Source organism: Cardiocondyla obscurior, linkage group LG05 (assembly GCF_019399895.1).
Source record: "Cardiocondyla obscurior isolate alpha-2009 linkage group LG05, Cobs3.1, whole genome shotgun sequence".
Lineage (NCBI taxonomy): Eukaryota > Metazoa > Arthropoda > Insecta > Hymenoptera > Formicidae > Cardiocondyla > Cardiocondyla obscurior.
Window position 1 is genome coordinate 6203318 of NC_091868.1, and position 18075 is coordinate 6221392.

General features: G+C 35.0%; 4 protein-coding genes across 7 annotated transcripts; 2 read left to right on the top strand and 2 right to left on the bottom strand.

Moving 5' to 3' along the window:
- Positions 1–334: 334 nt before the first annotated feature.
- Rap2l (Ras-associated protein 2-like) lies at positions 335–4922 on the top strand. Its single transcript, XM_070657133.1, has one exon. The coding sequence runs from the start codon at positions 1120–1122 to the stop codon at positions 1663–1665; it is 546 nt and encodes a 181-aa protein (XP_070513234.1). The 5' UTR covers positions 335–1119; the 3' UTR covers positions 1666–4922.
- A 1418-nt stretch (positions 4923–6340) lies between these two features.
- LOC139102886 (uncharacterized) lies at positions 6341–11791 on the bottom strand. Of its 2 annotated transcripts, XM_070657066.1 has the most exons (6): positions 11654–11791; positions 11147–11573; positions 9649–11055; positions 8514–9505; positions 8177–8340; positions 6341–7717 (listed from the first exon to the last, which is right to left on the bottom strand). In XM_070657066.1, exons 2-5 carry the CDS (start codon positions 11498–11500, stop codon positions 8220–8222), a joined length of 2874 nt encoding a protein of 957 aa, XP_070513167.1. In that variant the 5' UTR covers positions 11501–11573; positions 11654–11791; the 3' UTR covers positions 6341–7717; positions 8177–8219. The 2 variants fall into 2 exon arrangements, with proteins under 2 accessions (XP_070513167.1, XP_070513166.1); XM_070657065.1 differs by lacking the exon at positions 6341–7717 and having other exon boundaries at positions 7932–8340.
- An 80-nt stretch (positions 11792–11871) lies between these two features.
- On the top strand, positions 11872–13224 carry Adi1 (acireductone dioxygenase 1). The gene is made up of 4 exons (XM_070657132.1): positions 11872–12007; positions 12244–12363; positions 12492–12671; positions 12832–13224. The coding sequence occupies exons 1-4, from the start codon at positions 11885–11887 to the stop codon at positions 12967–12969; spliced, it is 561 nt and encodes a 186-aa protein (XP_070513233.1). The 5' UTR covers positions 11872–11884; the 3' UTR covers positions 12970–13224.
- A 66-nt stretch (positions 13225–13290) lies between these two features.
- Rnrs (ribonucleoside-diphosphate reductase subunit M2 B) lies at positions 13291–17730 on the bottom strand. Of its 3 annotated transcripts, none has more exons than XM_070657096.1 (8): positions 17409–17730; positions 16719–17075; positions 15385–15450; positions 15098–15283; positions 14711–14952; positions 14379–14607; positions 14010–14228; positions 13291–13865 (listed from the first exon to the last, which is right to left on the bottom strand). In XM_070657096.1, exons 2-8 carry the CDS (start codon positions 16785–16787, stop codon positions 13698–13700), a joined length of 1179 nt encoding a protein of 392 aa, XP_070513197.1. In that variant the 5' UTR covers positions 16788–17075; positions 17409–17730; the 3' UTR covers positions 13291–13697. The 3 variants fall into 3 exon arrangements, with proteins under 3 accessions (XP_070513197.1, XP_070513198.1, XP_070513199.1); XM_070657097.1 differs by having other exon boundaries at positions 16725–17075; positions 17409–17728; XM_070657098.1 differs by lacking the exons at positions 16719–17075; positions 17409–17730 and adding an exon at positions 15725–16070.
- Positions 17731–18075: the final 345 nt, after the last annotated feature.

An 18075-nucleotide genomic window follows, 5' to 3' on the forward strand; every position in this document is an offset into this window, starting at 1 on the left:
CTTCCTGAGGGCAGCTAATCGCCGCGCGGAGTCGCTGGGGTTTTAAAAACCCGGCTTAAAGTTGGTGGCGTTTTGCTATTCAAAACAAGTACGCGCAAAAAGTGGATTTACTTCTGCGTTTTCGTATCGAGGACTAGAAGAGAGTGTCAAGGGTCGTCAAGAATCGATCCCCGAAACGGCTATCAAGACGATCTTTTAAAATAGATCTTGATACGAACGTGGGATTCGCTGTCGCTTTTTCAACAGCCGACATCTAGAGTAGGCGCACAGTCGATGATCTGCGCGGACCGACGTGACGTTCGTTCGAAGAAAAGCCCGACGGCGACGATAAGATGGCGGCATTGCGCACGTCAGATCTTGGTTGAGCGCGGGCGGAGGAAAGGGGTGGAGGTCCAGCGGGGCTGAGAGGAGAGACGGCGGCAGGAAGAGGAGGTAGTAGACGACAGACGGGCTGACAGAGACGGGCGGACGGGCGAGCGACTGAGCAAACGAGCCGAGCCAGCCGCAGGACAGGAGTCTGTGTCGTCGTATACGTGCCTGCGTGTAGAGCGTGCGAGCGGCAGAGGCGCTGTGTCGTCATGTCCTGGCGTAACCGCGTAGTCGCCGTAATACCGAGACAGCCCAGCTACGAGGCGGCGCAGGTCGATTCACGTTACGCGTGATCCCGTTTTTCTCTCTCACTCTCTCTGTTTCTCCCTCGCCGTCCGTGTGTCCGCTCCAGGCCCAGAGGCCCGTCGCCGTTTCGTCGATGCCTTTGTTCGCGGCCGGGTGGAGGAGGACGGGCGCGGATTGTCGTCGCGACGAGGCGAAGACGAGGACAAGAGCGAAGAGGAGCCCCGTGCCTTTAGCCTAGCCAACAGCCAGTGGAAGTGAAGTGTCCCAGCGAGAAAAGGTGCGATAATCTTCCTCCGTTTGTCTGTCCCTCTCTTTCTCTTTCCATTCTCCTGTTTTTCTCTTTCTCTCTCTTTCTCTCTCTCTCTCTGGCCCCCGTGCTCTGGCTCTCCTGCTCGCTGGTGAAACGGCGCTCTACATCCCGGCGCGGTCCTGGACACGTCTAGGAGGTGGTGGCGACGTCGTAGAAGGAGGAGACGTCGAGGAGCCGACGACGACGACGGCGAAATGCGCGAATTCAAGGTGGTGGTCCTCGGCTCGGGCGGGGTGGGCAAGAGCGCGCTCACCGTCCAATTCGTATCCGGCTGCTTCATGGAGAAGTACGACCCGACGATCGAGGATTTTTACCGCAAGGAGATCGAGGTGGACAACTCTCCGTGTGTGCTCGAGATCCTCGACACCGCCGGCACCGAGCAGTTTGCGTCGATGCGCGATCTGTATATCAAAAACGGCCAAGGCTTCGTCGTAGTATACAGCCTGACGAATCACCAAACCTTTCAGGATATCAAGGCGATGAAGGAGCTCATCACGCGCGTCAAGGGCACGGAGCGCGTGCCGGTGCTGCTCGTGGCGAACAAACTTGACCTGGAGCATCAGCGGGAAGTCGGCACCGAGGAGGGCCATCAGCTCGCTCAGCTCTGGGGTTGCCCGTTCGTCGAGGCGAGCGCCAAGAGTCGCACTAACGTCAACGAAGTGTTCGCCGAGATCGTGCGCGAGATGAACTTCAGCCCTGAAAAGGAGAAGAAGACCTACTGCTGTTGCAGCGTCCTTTAATACTTAATCAAAAACCACGTTCGCCTGGATTATTTACCTGCAGACCGCCCCAAGGTATCGGAGGTATACAGGGTGTACAGTGCTTCGGGAAGAGGACCTGCCAATGTTCATTCGTCGGCGTGTTCCTGCGCTGTGCTGCTTCGATTCTCTTCGCAGCTCTCAATTAGCCAGTTGAGGAACGTGCTAAGGAAAGATAGTGTATAGTGGCTTTCTAGCAGACCTGCCAACGTGTTTTATCATCCTGGAGGAGCTCTTCTCGAAGAAACCATCTGTTGGAAGTCTTTTCGACCTTGCAGGGCATTGCGTATCTGCAAAGACTAATTTCTGTTAAATGCTGTACGAATTCTCCAAAATGGGAACTGTGGTTCTCTTTTCTAACCCGGAAGACCGTCCGACGAACGGCGGCCGTTAAACAGATATTTTATTATACGCGAATAGTATTATATATGTAATATTATTGTAATATATATACATATATACATATATAAATAATATAGATAGGATTTAGGAAAGAAAGAGCGAAAGGTAGCTTTTCCTCGGCAAAAGGACCAATGTTCCGCTCGCGAAAAAGGAGAAGGTGTCGAAAAACTCGATATCGGCTTTCTGCTCAATTCAGACAGAACCGTCGCACGTAGGTTCGCGTTCTGGTCCGCAAATCGAGACTAGGTGCTGCGCGAAAAAAGAAAAGAAAAAAAAAAGATTTCGTAGACTGTGAAGGATTCACTGTGATGGTTGTCCTAACATGGTGATAGATTCCGGCGATAAGAAGCTAAACTAAATGAGTGAGGCTTAATCTCGTACGTCGCATTATTTGTATGCAGCCGTGCGAAGGCTACGTAATCAAATCCACCTGATTCGATGAAAGTGGTTCGGTTTTGAGAGTACTCTTCTCTGTGCAATTGTTCTGTGTTAATTTAAGCTAAGGAGGCTGATTAGCGAGATATTATCTGCACATTTTTGTACGAAACGTTAATGACATTTATACACAGGATGTTTCACCTAATTTAATCATTTGAAATGTCTTCGTTGTTCTTAAGAATGAAAGATGCTTCAAAAACAAATTATTTAATTTGGGGCCATTTTAATAAGAATGTACTTTCTCAAATCAAACAATCTGTTTGTGAAACAGCTCAAAATGTTTCAAGGGATTTCAAATGGTTAAATGTCCTGTATGTCGGTTGTACAGTCCTAAACATTCAACTATTTTAACGTGTGTAAAGAAAAGGCGATGAGAATAAGAAAAGAATAAGAATAAGAATTTGTACTCGACACCTCAGTGATTAATGGATAACCCAGCTGTTGTGAGATTTCTTGTGATCCATTTTGTAGCAAATACTAATCTTTTGTTTCGCTTTAATGTCTACTCCGAGATGTTTGATACAGCGCAATACCGTATTTGCAAACTCTGTAGATGCGCAGAAGTGAGTAAACCAATATCGCGACGATTGTAAAAAGAATTTTCAATGAACTAAAGGCCGAAGATAAAGATCTACCTTTAGTTCGTTGAAATATAACGTTGCGGATAATGTTATTATATGATGACGAAAAAATATTAGGAGAAACGTTTCGTAAAGAGCTAGAACGTAATAATGTCAATCTAAACTCGTAATTTGTAAGCTTTGTACGGTTAAAAAAAAAAAAAAATTTGTACTACATAGGCCGCAAGACTGCACATTCGATCACTATGGGATTGAAGACGGGTTTTCTTTTTAACGAGTGATCTTACACACCAATGACAGAGCACAATAGTAGAATTAGAGATCTGCGGAAGGTGCGCCGGTTTCGCACACACATTGATCCTTTCAACTGTAAAGTCACATACGTGCTGTTATTCATCACTCATAACGACGACATTGATATGAAAAGTATTGTAATAGCAAGACTGGCACAATTTTCCAAATATATTTTTCTTATTCTTGGAGCCTCATTAAAAAATCATAGAATTCGAGTGCACTTAGTCACAAATTTCACACAAAAGATATTTAAAAGAGACTATAAATATTTGAGAATGCTGTTGCAATACTTTTCGTTGTTTGCATCGCTTTTAAAAAGAAGAGATATAATTTCACAGCCTAAAACTGTCGTTGACTTTCTGAATGTAATTGTAGGTTTAATTGATTTTAAAGTTTCGAAAAAAATTACACATTTATTTGAAAAGCGTAGAATTCCTCTTCGTCGAAGTTGCAGCATAAAAAAAAAATTTAAAGATGTACGATTACAGAATTTATATTGTGAATTATTTTACAATCAATTCACGTCGCGTACTTAGATATAATTACGCTTTGCAAATTGTCTTTCTAAGATATTCATATATTTTATATGTCGTTTTTTTTTATATTGCAATTTTAACAAGCAATATTACTTGCATATTTCCGATAACAACAACGTTAGTAATTTCCTTTCATAGTTTCGTTTTATTTAATCTGTGACAAAATTTGACGAAATCTTTTAAAATGCTAAAATAATTTTGCGGAAATTTGCGTTCTTAGCAGCAAATAATGTGTGTAATTTTTCTCGTGCAATTAAAATTGAGTTGTCCGACGTTAAATCACTTCATGATGAGCGCAGCATAATAACGTTTATAATACATTATTCAATACATTGTCATTTAACTCTTGGACGCATGAAAGTTGTTTTTACTTTGTAACGTTCTTTAAGTTAATTTTCGGAGGAAGTTGAAAATATTTCTTTGTCAATAATAGATTATTTGAATTTGTCAAGTCATCTTTAATTTATTAGGAAGTTATCAAAAGTTTGTACGTCCAAGGATTAAATGCAAAAGCAAAAAGTTAACGAAGGTCGTTCGAGATTAATATCTTTTACCGATTTTACCGAAGGATATTGTCCCGCGACACAATATATTTGCAATTTTGTACAGCCGCATTCTAATCTATAAAGCGGCATTATAGATTTTAACGTAAATTGTATCGTCTGAATGGTATACGAGCGATACTATTTTCCAGTTTTCGGAGAAAATTGCGAGAGTTAAAAGTTAAAGAGAGGGATAAAATAAGAATAAAAAAAAAGAAAACTGAATGAACTGATGTACAGTATTTCTACGATTGGTAGCTAGAAACGTTTTTAGATATTGGGAAGAGATGGTCGTTCATATACTTCGAACGCGCGTGTAATTTTTAATAACGCAAAGCATCTTTTCGGTGCACTTTTTTCGAACGGTGCTCTCCGTAATTTATTCCGGACCCTGGTATTAGAAAGGAAAAATTAAATAAAATAAATAAAAAAAAAAAAAAAAGAAACGAAGAGGAAAAGAATTAGCTGAGGCGCCGGAAATCGCGGTGGCGAGTTATCTCGCGGTTCGCGCGTCGAGAAGTGAAGGATGTGAGCAGGTCGGAGTGGTTTCGCGATGCCGCTGTTTTGTCACAATAACGTGGAAAATTCTTAGACTCGCTGTGATCCCGTAGTCGTAACTTCGCACCTTTTGTATATCGAATAACAATAATCGAAGTCTTTACACGGCTTCGATCGGAGGGCCTCTTTATAAAGCGTTTTTGATCGTCGTCGCCTGACTTGTATCACACTTTCTTGCGTTTTTCGCCCTGTTTTACACACATGAAGACACATGCACATACATACACAGACAAGGTGCGGATCACAAAGGACGCACAAGGCCGTCGTCTGCCTAGATAGCTCACCAAGTATTTGATATACTTGAAAAATCTATTTATATATTTGTACGAGATAGAAGAAAGGCCGCGCCGCGCGTGTCTTTCGCGCGTCCAATTCACGAGATTGCATGCGCCGTTTTTTTAACATACAGCATGTGAAAATCCGTCACGGGACGATCTGCGGCATACACTCTAATAATAATACAATAATTTTTTATTTGGTGAGCTATTGCCAGAGCGAAGGAGCGTCGAGAGGAAAGAGAAAGGATTGCGCCATGCCTGGAGTCGGCCAGCATATCATACATCTAAGGACCAGAATTGTTTCTCTCTTCTTCACTTTGCCTACGATCGGCGAATTAATTATCTTCCTACGTGTCGAAGAGAAAGATCGAAAAGGAAAGATACAATAATGCAAAGACATGTACACCGAAGGACAGATTTGGCGTTTTCCGCTGCGACAGCGGCTAGCGTACGTAATTCTAGGCGGCAGAGGCAGGGGATGAGAAAACGGAAAGAAATCAGTCTTCGGCAATCCGGCCGGCGCGGTATATACATGCGGTACTACATGTGAAACTCGACGCACACGACGTTATGATAAAGTCACGTTCGCTAGCTGCCGTCGCTGTATCTGCCTTTCAGCGTACACCGTAACAATTCGCATAGTTGCAGACGTATTGCGCATTTGTTATGCAACCGGGTCACGCACATATTAATAAAAAAAAAAAAAAAAGAAAAGATAAAGAGGAAAAAAAGCAAAACACCACGATTTAGATGTGTATATCGGCCTTTCAGTACTACTACCTGCGTATATATATAAATATCTGATATATTGAGTACGAAATGCGTTATATATTTTTTACAATGTGAAAAATCTGTAAATATATTATATAGCGAGTCGAAGTATATATAAAGTATATATATGTATATATATATAAATATATAAATATATATATATATATATATATATATATATATATATATATAAATTAAATATATATATATACATATATATATATATATATATATATATAAATAATAAAAGGTAATTATCTTGAAACTTCCGAAAAGATGCGAAGTATTTCCGAATGAAAATCTTTTATTCGCAAAAGAAAAAGAAAATGTGCATTGCACAATAGACTAAATGCAGTCTCGCTCTTTTGTGTTTCGTGTGTAGAATGTTAATAATCATGTAGGATCTTATAATTTGAAAAGTCACATGGGCAAACAATATTAAAATGCCACAATACAGAAATATTTTATTTTTACTGATTTATGTTGCTAATTTTTTTCGTCTTTGCAGCGAAATATTGTCCACTAATAATTATCTTAATATACATCTAAATAATTTCAATTACTCTTGTACAATGTGAAAAATTGATTATTAGTACTCATAAAAAAAAATTTTAATTATTTTAAAATTATTTCGTTTAAGAAGCGCAGAAATTATTTTTTTATTAACTGGACAATAAAGTGATAGATTTTTGATACGCTTTTATGTTGGCATACCAACATGAAGATCTAGTCATGAATAAATGAGTTGCAAGTATATTAGTTTGCACTTTTTGGATACTTCTCGAGCGAGAAATAATTACTGCAGTTTTCTTGTTTCTTTTTTTTTATTATCTTTATTAATATTTTTTAAAGTTAAAAAATATTTATAGCGTAAATATCGAAGCTGACTTTCAAGTTTTGTCTATTCTCTGATAATCTTGGAACAAGTTTTAAATTCATAAATGCTGTAGACGGAGTCTTAAAAATAATGCACATTTTTTCTTTCTTCGCATTTTTCTTTCTTTTTTTTTAATTTTTTATTGTAGCAATGTTTAATACTACTGCACGAATATAATTAAAACATTTTCAAGCTGATAACTTTCTATCAATTGGATTTAATCTTGCGCTGTAAAATCTGAATGTATAGAATTTTTTCGGATTCAAGAATGTATTTATAATCTTTGCCGTTTTCAATTTAGTTTTAAAATTTATTACCAAATCGTGTTAAAATTTAAATAATTAATAGAAAATTAGTTAAAAACTATTATTAAGTTTACAACAATAATATTTCTGTTGTAAAAATATCGAATTTACTAGATAATTATTCATAATTCGGCTTATACGATGAGAAAGTTTCATACTTGTAATTAGATAAAAAAACTCGATTAAGCTCATCTGTTTTAAATAAATTTTTTTTAATTTTATTTCGTACCTCTTGCACGTGTATTTTTTTAATCGATCGTCAATTCAACGTTTTATTACATGTATATATATATAAATATATATACATATATATTCGTTATGTTCACGAGTTAAAGTCAAGTTTGATTTACAATAAAAAGTTAAGACAATTTTCTCGCTACGATAGAAAAATCGTCAAATATGAATTAGTCTTTTTGCACAGTTTAAAGATCTTTCACTGCCTCCTTACATATCTAAAAAATAGTACTAAGATATTACTAAATATCACAACTGATACACAAAAATACATATTCTAAGATAAATAGAAATGTGGAAGCAATGAAAAGTATTATAACTGCAAATTAAATTTTTGAAAGAGAATTATTTGTACAATAGGTTTTCTTCTTGTAAAGGAGTCAAATGTTTTAGAAAAAATTTAATATAGAAAATAGTATTAATATAAAAGACTGAAAGAATATAAAACTGTTTATATTGATGTTACAATGTTTGTTGCATGTATAGAATTAGAAAATTATTGTAAAAAGACGGTACAATTACAAATGCAGTTACAATGCATTTCATTGAACAAAAAACTTGTCTTAAAAAACTTCTCGTTTCTCGTGTGGATACCACAGGTTCATTCATATATTGCAACAACTTAACGGTAAGTATATCATAATAAAAATTTTTTTTAACTAATTTGTTTTTCTTACAGTTAATAAAGTTCCATATCGATGATCAGCTGGGAAGTAATTTTTAAAAAAATATGGTGTTGATGCATTTGCACACAAATTCGTATGCCTTCAGCATGTCGATTATCTCTCTGTTTGAAATGGAATGCGACAAACTTCCGTTTTTTAATTTGTTTGAAGCCTCACTAGAACATATGTACATATTTTATAACATTTTATAATGTATATGTTTCTTTATAATATATTTTTTCTTCGTACAAAAACTTTTAAAAATATATAATATTCTATACAAAAGTATTTTATTAATTTATAAAATTTATACGATTTAATAAAAAATATTAAAATAATATGTACTTACTCCTCGATTTCTTCAGATTCTACGAAATGTACTTCGATTAAATCGCTAATCAAGAGACAGTAATATTCAATCTCAGGATCTGGATTGTCCAAGTCATTAATGCTCTCGAGCATATTGCAATATGCTTTACCATGTTGCGTCTCACTGACTATATCTTTCAAAGAGGATAGAGTTTCCAACAAGATATGAATGATATTGGAATTCGTTAGTAGGTCTCTTCTTCCGCGTTTAAGGCACAAAAGCAATTGACAAAACTGCACAAGAGAGCGCAATAGCGAAACGAATGTGTCTTTGGGAAAAGTGTTTGTGAACATTAAAGCGAGCTTCATCGCTTCAGTAGTAATGTGCAATACATTTTTATACGCTGTCATTTCGTTTTTCCAACCAAAATAGGCCCAAGATGCCATAGTTATTTCGATAGCGAAATTCTTGTACTCTTCTTCAGTTGCATGGAGCATCATATGACGCAATAATGCTCTTTTATCGAGTTTGAAGGAATGCACATAGTCGTGTAACTCGGATTTATTATGAGAATCTGCACGATACTTTTGATAAACGGTGAGGCAACGTCTTTCGTAGTTTTGAATAACATCGTGGACGGTGCCGCGCAACATTGTTTGTGACCGAGGCATTAGCAATACTTGATCGATTGGTTCCACGATATTATTAATCTTGATGATTTTATCATGATCATTCAGATCTGTAACATTCGTGGCGAACAGAAGGTTCAATATCATCGTTGCACGGTCCAGTAAATCATTCACAATGTTTCTCAAGCATCTCGGATTGCATCGTCTTATCGTTGACATCTTCTTAATTAATTGTACGATTAAAAATACATAATTTGTTTTGTATCGAGTTTTTGCTTTGCACATCTTTCTCAAGACAGAATACATGTGTATCAGTACAGAAAGCAAGTTTGAATAATTGAAAACATCACTGGTCAACCATGGGATATAGACATTGTTTAGTAGATTATCCAGAGTAATTACCTGAAAAAGACATAGAAAAATAAAAATGCAATTTCAACAAAATAAAATCAAGAAAAACAATTATGACAAATGTGTTTCAGTCATCATTAATAATAAATGTATCTTTATAATGCTTATATCATTTACAACATTATATATATTACCTCATTTGCGAGCGTATCACTCATGAAATACTCAAATTGCTTGTAATTCCAAGTAGAATGATCATGAAGCCAAGCATCTTTCAGAAGATATGACAATATATCGTTTTGATCGTTCAATTTCGAAGTGAAAAACGCATGTAGATAAATTAACTCAAATCTACTTAAAATAATATTTCGATATTTTATATCAGTACTGCCTATTGCAACTCGTACTACAGTTGTTAATACTTCCTTCGGATTCAACATAATAAAAATCAAAATTACACGCAACTTCTCCTCATTAGACATGTTTATATGATTGCTTTCTATAAACTTCCGAAAAAGTTCGCTCTTAAACAAACACACCAATCGATTATCGTGAAAATGGCGTATTGTGTAGTGCAATACAAGAAAATACATAGTTGACAGTTCTTCCTGTATTAAAATATCCAATACCAATAAATAAGCTCGATGCTTTTCTTCATAATTGTTCACATTCATAAATATATAATGAAGATATTCAAATATAACACCAAGCTCTATTTTACTAAATAACGTTGTATTTTTACTGATAAAGTTTAATGTAGACTCATCCCATTGTTTATAACGTCGTATTAAATCTCTTACGCCAGTTTCTTTATCCAATTTACCATTTATAATACTGTTGCAAAGCTCTTCAAGGGTTAAAATAGATTCTTCAGAATTGCTTGAACCTACAAGCTGTCTTAAGTACTGGAGCAGATCTTCGTTCGTAAGTAAATATTCATCTTGTTTCATAAACTCCATAAAACAATGGCACTCGATGATAAAAGCCCGCTGAAGTGAAATCAGAACGTTCTCTTCATCATCAACTTCTGCCCATTCCATAAACTCGAAACAATCAACTTGCTTAATATGATCTTGAAGTAGTGTAATTAATTCCTGGTCCAATGTTTCTACAATGGACTGAGTTTTATCGTATGGGAGCTTACAAAAATAATCTGTACCATTGAATGGATTGCCATATGTGATCTTGAATGGATGTAACATATCATAGATTATCTGATGATTTTTACGTTTATAGAGCATACAAGTTTTGATGCAGCGAAGTAAATATTTTAAAAGAATCCCATGTTGCACATATTTTTCTTGTTTAGATAAATTAGAAGCCACAAATTTGGTATTAATAAGTTCTAATAATGCCTGAAAGTGTGCTACTAATTGACAGGAAAGTTCTGCTATATCATGTTTTGATAGTGTACCTTGATGCAGCCACATGCATTTATAGTACAACTTAGAAATCAGAAAAAAAACAAAGCGTCTGTTTTGCAAACTTTCCATATCATTTATGCATCTGATAGTTATCTCTAAAATCTCTACACACAAGTCCAAAGGATAATGCACAAGTGATTCAATCAGCAAGTCTTCACATTTTATGTGCAATATTATCTGTAAAATACATACATAATTTATTTATTAATTATAAATAATAAATCTGCAATAAATCAGAAAGTTAATATTTATATTAACTAAAAATTACCTGTATAAAAAGATATGGTGATAGAGAAGGACAGACATCGACAATATGACCAATTTTCATGTCCTCTGCAAGAAGGTATTGCGAAGAGAAACTTGTGTTGGACACAAGATAATTAAAGTTGTGAATAATTTGCATTGGTATGTCATATGCATCATAATTGTCATCATTGTGATAGAAAACTTTAGTATTGTACATGTAGAACTCTTTAGCAATACATTCAACATCATCTAATAATTTGTCAATGAAAAGTGAGGTCTCCTCTGTGGCTCGAGTTGAAATAAATTTCAATTGGCCATATTCTTTTTCTTTCTTCAATAATAACATTTGTATTTTATTACTAAATAAGTCGCTCATTTTGAAACACGAGCCTCAAGAAATAATAAAAGACAAGATGAGTATAATTTTATCGATACTAAAAGCGAGGTTCCTAAATTAAATAATTATTTAATAAATGTGTGTTAAGCAATAACATAAATTACACAATATTTTGTATAAATTCTGACTTACCGAACTTTTAATTTCAAGAATTGTCTGATTGAAAATTTCTCCTTTTCGGTAACGCAATTGTTAATAAATATTTTTTTCTCATCTCCCTTGAAACTTCTTATCGTTGATAAATGCCGGCAAGTTGATAGCTGGTTACGTCAGATTGTCTGATTAAAACGCAGAAAGCAGAAGTCGAATCACCGTCGTAATAAAAGTAATATTGGTTTCTCTTGTTATTATTCAAACGGGATTATGGTTCGCATTTGGTATATGGATAGCAGCGATGCTGACCAAAGATTGGAGCACCACAGACAGCCGCCGGAATTTCTGTCGCTGAATAACTTGTTCACCGCAACGGGTGTTGAATATTTTAAGGTTAGAAATACGTCGATTCTTGATTCCTCGTTATGAATATCCAATGTTATTTAATTCAATGATATAGGTTTGTTGCGTCGAGTTCCTTCAAGATACAATTTACTCTTCTTAACCTTCTAATACTTTACGAGAATTTTCGGAGCCTCTACCATGCCACAAAATTCCGATATTGACGAACTTGTCATACATACACATGTTTGCAACGATCAAATAGTTTTATATTAATTTTTTTTTAGATAAATCACTTAAATTACGAGACGGATTCTACTTTGAAGAAATTACGACAAGAACGTGGTTACACGTACGAAGACGAAATCACGTGCTCTAAAGAATGCTTACAGAATTATGAAGAGAAAGTATGAAGCATAAATTTATTTTTAAATGCGCCGTTACCACCGATTATATTATTAAAAAAAAAAATCATGTTTTAACAGCGTTTTCGATAAGTACATGGTACATCGTTTTATCTAAATTTATTTTTTAGTTAAAGAACTTTTTCACTGAACATCTTCACACTGATGAGGAGATACGTTTGGTTTTGGATGGATCGGGCTATTTTGACGTGCGGGATAAAGATGATCAATGGATTCGAATTGAAGTAACGGCTGGTGATTTAATAATCATACCCAGTGGAATTTATCATCGTTTCACTCTGGACATTAACGTAAGAATATTTTTAAACATACTTTTACTCATCATTAACACATAATCTATCTTTTTTCTTTTTAATAAATGTTATACAAATCTTTTATTAAAAATAAATTTATAATTTTCAATGAATTGTCTAACCCAGATAAACATTTAATTTTCGACGAAACTTTTAGAATTACATAAAAGCAAAGAGATACTTTGTGGGAGAACCAGTTTGGCTGCCGCACAACAGACCGGCTGAGAACATGGAGTGTCGCAAACAATATCTCAATCGATTGCAAGAAGGCTTTAAAATACCTCTTTCTTCATAATTCCATATTATATGTATATGAGCTTCCATAAGACAATATATTTTTTATATATTTTGTTGAGGTCTTATATTAGAAATGACCAATTTATCATAATTAATATTATATCGTTATACAAGTATACAAGAGTACATTATACAAATATACATAATATAAGAATAATCCATGAATGATGTAAAACAGTTATATGTACAATTTCTTTTTCGATGCATCAATTTTGTTGATATATTTTTGAATAAAACAAAAAATATATATTAATTCTTGCGTATTTTTATTTTTTTTTATTTTTACCTAAAATCTTTCGAATAAAAGTTTAAAGAATACTTTTTTATTTCTTAATTACTTTTATTATTCATAATTGTTTACATAAATGCAAAAACTTATCTATATTATTTTAAGTACCAACTTCATTTTAAAATAGTCGAGACTCTGATTTATTATTTGTTCAAATTTAGTTTTTTTAAATTTTATTTAATGTCGAATCATTAATAAGATTTTCTAATAAAGCATGACAAAAGTTTATCATGTCAGCTTTTAACGAGAAATAAATTAATATCCAATTTTTTAAATTGATTTGTTCAATTATAAAATAATGTTAATTACATTGTTAAAAATTAATTATAAAGCACTCATTTTGAAAGTCATTTAGAATTATATGTGCCATTTTTCTTTTTTGTGAGGCCTATGTTACATTCCTTATCGTAGATTTTTGTACATTCAATTTTTTTATATTAAAAATTTGCGTCAAATACCATACTTGACTCACTGTTCTTTTTATCAGAATCTTCTTCCACGACACCAAATTTTTTGTACTCACCCACTTTTTTCTCAAAGAAATTTGTCTTCCCTTCCAAAGAGATAAAATTCATAAACGAGAATGGATTCTCCGTATTGAATACCTGAAATAATCACAATATTTTATATTTTGTAATCAATAAAATTAAAATACCATAACTACTCATGTTGATCATTATTGTAAGTATAAGAACCATAAATATTAAAACAATAAAATTCAAAAATAAATTTTTTTTTAAATACATTACTTTTTCAAATCCTAACGCAACAAATAATCTGTCCGCAACAAATTCGATATAATTGCACATGAGAGTGCGATTCATTCCTATCAACTCGACCGGTAACGCCTGTGTCAAAAATTCTTTTTCAATTTCTACAGCATCCATTATGATCGATTTCACACGCTCAAATGATGGCTTTTGTACAATGTGTTTAAACATTAAGCACGCGAAATCGCAATGTAATCCCTAAAAAAATAAAAATTAAATAATTAGTATAGACATGGTATACATGTAATAAAGAAAATTTAGAAAAAAAAATTGGTATTAAAGAAAAATTGTAAATAAAATTAATAGTTTATATATAAATACAGCTGCAAATAAAATTAATTTACTAGCCTCGTCTCGTGAGATGAGTTCGTTGCTAAAGGTCAGTCCTGGCATGACTCCTCGTTTTTTTAGCCAGAAAATAGATGCAAAACTACCGCTAAAGAAGATACCCTCAACCGCCGCAAACGCGACTACCCGTTCGGGAAATGTGGCACTTTCATGATTGATCCAATTTAATGCCCAATTGGCTTTTTTTTTCACACAAGGAAGTGTTTCGATTGCGTTAAATAAGAAATCTCTGAAAATAAAATTCGTAAATATAATTTTGATAAGTAAATTAGTATAAATAATTATATCAACGCGGGTGTAAATGTGCAAGTATATAGATTACGTTTACTTACTTTTCTTTTGGATCAGAAATATAAGTTTCAATGAGTAAAGAATACATTTCAGAATGAATATTTTCTATAGCAATTTGGAAGCCATAAAAACAACGTGCCTCGATAATTTTCACTTCTTGACTGAACCTTTCGATCAGATTCTCGTTAACGATACCATCAGAAGCGGCAAAAAATGCCAAGACATGAGAAATAAAATATCTTTCATCAGAACTTAACTTTTCATCCCAGTCCTTTTTGTCCAGCTGTAAATATTACAAGAATTAGTGATATAAATATAAAATATTTATTAACATTTATTTTATAATTATTAAATTGCTAAGTATGTTGAGTTATTAAATTGTGTGATTTTACACCTCCAAAAAAAGACAAGAAAACTTAAGTATTTACTTTGTGAAGAGGAACTTCTTCTATAGTCCAAAAAGAAGCCACTGCTTTTTTGTACATATCCCAAATATCGCGATATTGAATAGGAAAAATTACAAAACGGTTTGGGCCTTCGCGTAGCAATGGTTCTAATTCTGGATCAAAGTCTTCTTTTTGTTGTATCTTTCGTACGGCTTTCGTCTTGGTGAGCTGCAAATTAATTTTTACTACTATAACTAACGAAATATTAACGTAAAATAAAATGCATTAAAAAGCAAAAATATTATTTGAGCAAAATGAAATATACCTACCGCTCCATTTTTCAAGCCATGATCTTGAGATATAGTTGGAGAAATACATGATTTTTTTGGTGACGTCTGTAAAAAAACAAATATCGTTACTTCGAATTTAATAGTGATATACAAATTGTAATAACTTAGGCTCATTTTTAGTCTCATAATCTTGTGCAAACTGCATTAAATAAAATAAAATTAATTTATAAAAACTACAAGTCAAATTCATTATGCGCAGTAATTTCATACATAAACGGAATGAATAATGTTTTCAAGACCATATAAACGTTCATAACCTAAAGCGGTCGGAATAGAGGAAAAAGTTTTTCGTATCAAGAATATCGAATAAGAAATTTACCTCTTCATTCATTTTAAGTTATCGATGTAGACAGCATCGAATATATCGGAATATATTTAACGACAAGATCGACATTCTGACGAGAGATACTAGACATTCTAAGCTTTATATTAGAACACTAAACAGGCACATACACGCGGATACTCTATATGCGTACAACGAGCATACGAACGAGCATTCATCAGTGCGCGTGCCTCTGACTAATTCTTTTTACGCTAACGTCATCATCATTAATGATCTCAGGATTTCGAAACGAGAGCTTCCCGTTGTGCCAGCGAGTTTTTCAAACTGCGTGATGTCTATTATTTTAACGTACGATGAGAATTTTCGCGTAGGTACGCGTCCAAATAACCACTGTCGGAAAATAAAACAGTTGAAAACTCTAAATGCGCCAAAGATAGAATAGAACTAAATTACGTAATTTTATGAAATAGACGCACTTACAGGGTGAAAACTTTTACATGAATGGACTTATATAAACTGATCTTCAGTTTTCCTATTTCTTTTAAAGTAAAATTTATTTAGAATTAGAATAATTCTAAAAATAAAAAAAAGTCAAAATAAAATATTTCTAACATACATGCATATCTTATTTCATACTTTTTTTTTCGTTTTTATTCGAGTTATGGAAATATGAAAATTCCTGTCATTATCTCTGTTTTCTCCTTAAAATCCCAGTTTTCACACGACAGCACACGTATTTCTCACACATTAATTTCTTTAAATTAATTTATATATAACATGCTCGGTTCCTTTCAAAACCAGCTGCTTTTTCTGGCTTTCAAAGCACATAAAACGTAAACGAAAACGCGCGTGTAGAGAACAGAAAAAAAGTCCTACAATCAATGGATTTTTCCACCGTTAATGGCAACGAGATTACAGAATGGCGCGGTGCGATCGCTAAGGAAATGTTTAATCTAGCAGAATGAATAAAAAAATGCAATGCCGCACAGGCGGTTGTGAATTACAAGGGGAACAAGAAGGAGAAACATACACTTACGTGCAACGACACGTCCTCCAGGTGCTTGCGAACATTTTCCTTCGTGGATTCGTGTAACGCCATGGCTAGTCTTGGCTCAGGTTGCCTGTTGCTTCAGAGTTCGGGGAACACGATCTGGGTGAGTGAACGACGGTGACGAGTGGCCCCAGGAACCGTTCCAGCGAACAGGGCAGGGAACACTGACACCTCACACAAACGATACATTATCTCGAGCGCGTTGCGATTGGCTTCTCTTGCCAATGTTTCGCGCCTAAACAGCTGTCCGCCAATCAGCTGATTGCACTTTGCCGCCAAATTCCTCGTGCCTCCACGCTCGCCCGTCTTCTTCTGTCCTCCCGCGCATCCCTCGACCTGAAAATATTCCGAAATGAATTTCTCGCGGTCGCGAAAGGCCGCTCGCCGACGAGAGTCCCTCTTGCGACTTCCGACGACCTCACTGGCTTCCCGCGTGTTTCATAGAGCTTGCGCGATGGGATTTTGTCTTGAACGGATCGTCATCAAGAGACGACAACGAGCGACAACTGAAGACCGTTGTTAAGTCTTAAGTCGGCGTTCACAGTCCGCTTTTCATGCTATGTTATATTTATCATTTGTTCGTTAACGAATCAATCGATACATGTGCGTTTTACAAGTAAAAACGTATATTTATTAGACAAATTATCAGCCGACGCTGATTTTACTTACCTTTATTGCGTGGATAGCATATACATGATATGTATATATATCTTTCGTGACACTCATCTCGTGACATCATTATCAGGGATCGGAGAATCGTCTTTGATATTGGAAGAATATTACAGCGGCTGGCGTACGTAATCCTAGGCGGCAGAGGCAGGAGACGAGAGAACGGGAAAAATCAGTCATCGGCAAACCGGCCGGCGCGGTATATACATGTCGTACATGTGAAACTCGACGCACACGACGCTGTGATAAAGTCACGTTCGTTAGCCACATTTGCCTTTCAGCGTACGTACCTTTTATAGAAGGAACGTTATTCCACGTTGCACTCCATATAAAATACAAAAGCTGCGATCCAGTCAGTGCCTCAATTCCAAGTGTTTGATCCTCTTCTTCGCTTATATGGCACCTATTCCTGAGAAAGTGTTCGATGGAATCAATTGGGACAAAAAAAATCTTTACAGATCGCCATACCGACGCGTTTCGAAACTAATCAGAATAAGATTCGATCGTCGTCTGCTTCATTTGGCGCAAACTGATACAAAATTTGAATTGCGACTTTAGAACATTTATTTTAAAATAAATATATTAATAATAAGCGAATTATGTAAGAGATATTCTTATTAATATACAATTGATGTATCATACTTTTATTTCGTCAGCTGTAAAGAGC

What these genes read in the sequence shown, in the direction of transcription:
- Rap2l (XM_070657133.1), top strand. Translation starts at nt 1,120, where the DNA reads ATGCGCGAATTCAAGGTGGTGGTCCTCGGCTCGGGCGGGGTGGGCAAG.
- LOC139102886 (XM_070657066.1), bottom strand. Translation starts at nt 11,500, where the DNA reads ATGAGCGACTTATTTAGTAATAAAATACAAATGTTATTATTGAAGAAA. An exon ending in GTGATACGCTCGCAAATGAG is followed by an intron (nt 9,506 to 9,648) that starts GTAATATATATA and finishes TGTCTTTTTCAG; the next exon opens with GTAATTACTCTGGATAATCT. An exon ending in GAATCTGAAGAAATCGAGGA is followed by an intron (nt 8,341 to 8,513) that starts GTAAGTACATAT and finishes CATATGTTCTAG; the next exon opens with TGAGGCTTCAAACAAATTAA.
- Adi1 (XM_070657132.1), top strand. Translation starts at nt 11,885, where the DNA reads ATGGTTCGCATTTGGTATATGGATAGCAGCGATGCTGACCAAAGATTG. An exon ending in TACAGAATTATGAAGAGAAA is followed by an intron (nt 12,364 to 12,491) that starts GTATGAAGCATA and finishes TTTATTTTTTAG; the next exon opens with TTAAAGAACTTTTTCACTGA. An exon ending in GTTTCACTCTGGACATTAAC is followed by an intron (nt 12,672 to 12,831) that starts GTAAGAATATTT and finishes CGAAACTTTTAG; the next exon opens with AATTACATAAAAGCAAAGAG.
- Rnrs (XM_070657096.1), bottom strand. Translation starts at nt 16,787, where the DNA reads ATGGCGTTACACGAATCCACGAAGGAAAATGTTCGCAAGCACCTGGAG. An exon ending in ATGGCTTGAAAAATGGAGCG is followed by an intron (nt 15,284 to 15,384) that starts GTAGGTATATTT and finishes ATTAATTTGCAG; the next exon opens with CTCACCAAGACGAAAGCCGT. An exon ending in AAGAAGTTCCTCTTCACAAA is followed by an intron (nt 14,953 to 15,097) that starts GTAAATACTTAA and finishes TAATATTTACAG; the next exon opens with CTGGACAAAAAGGACTGGGA.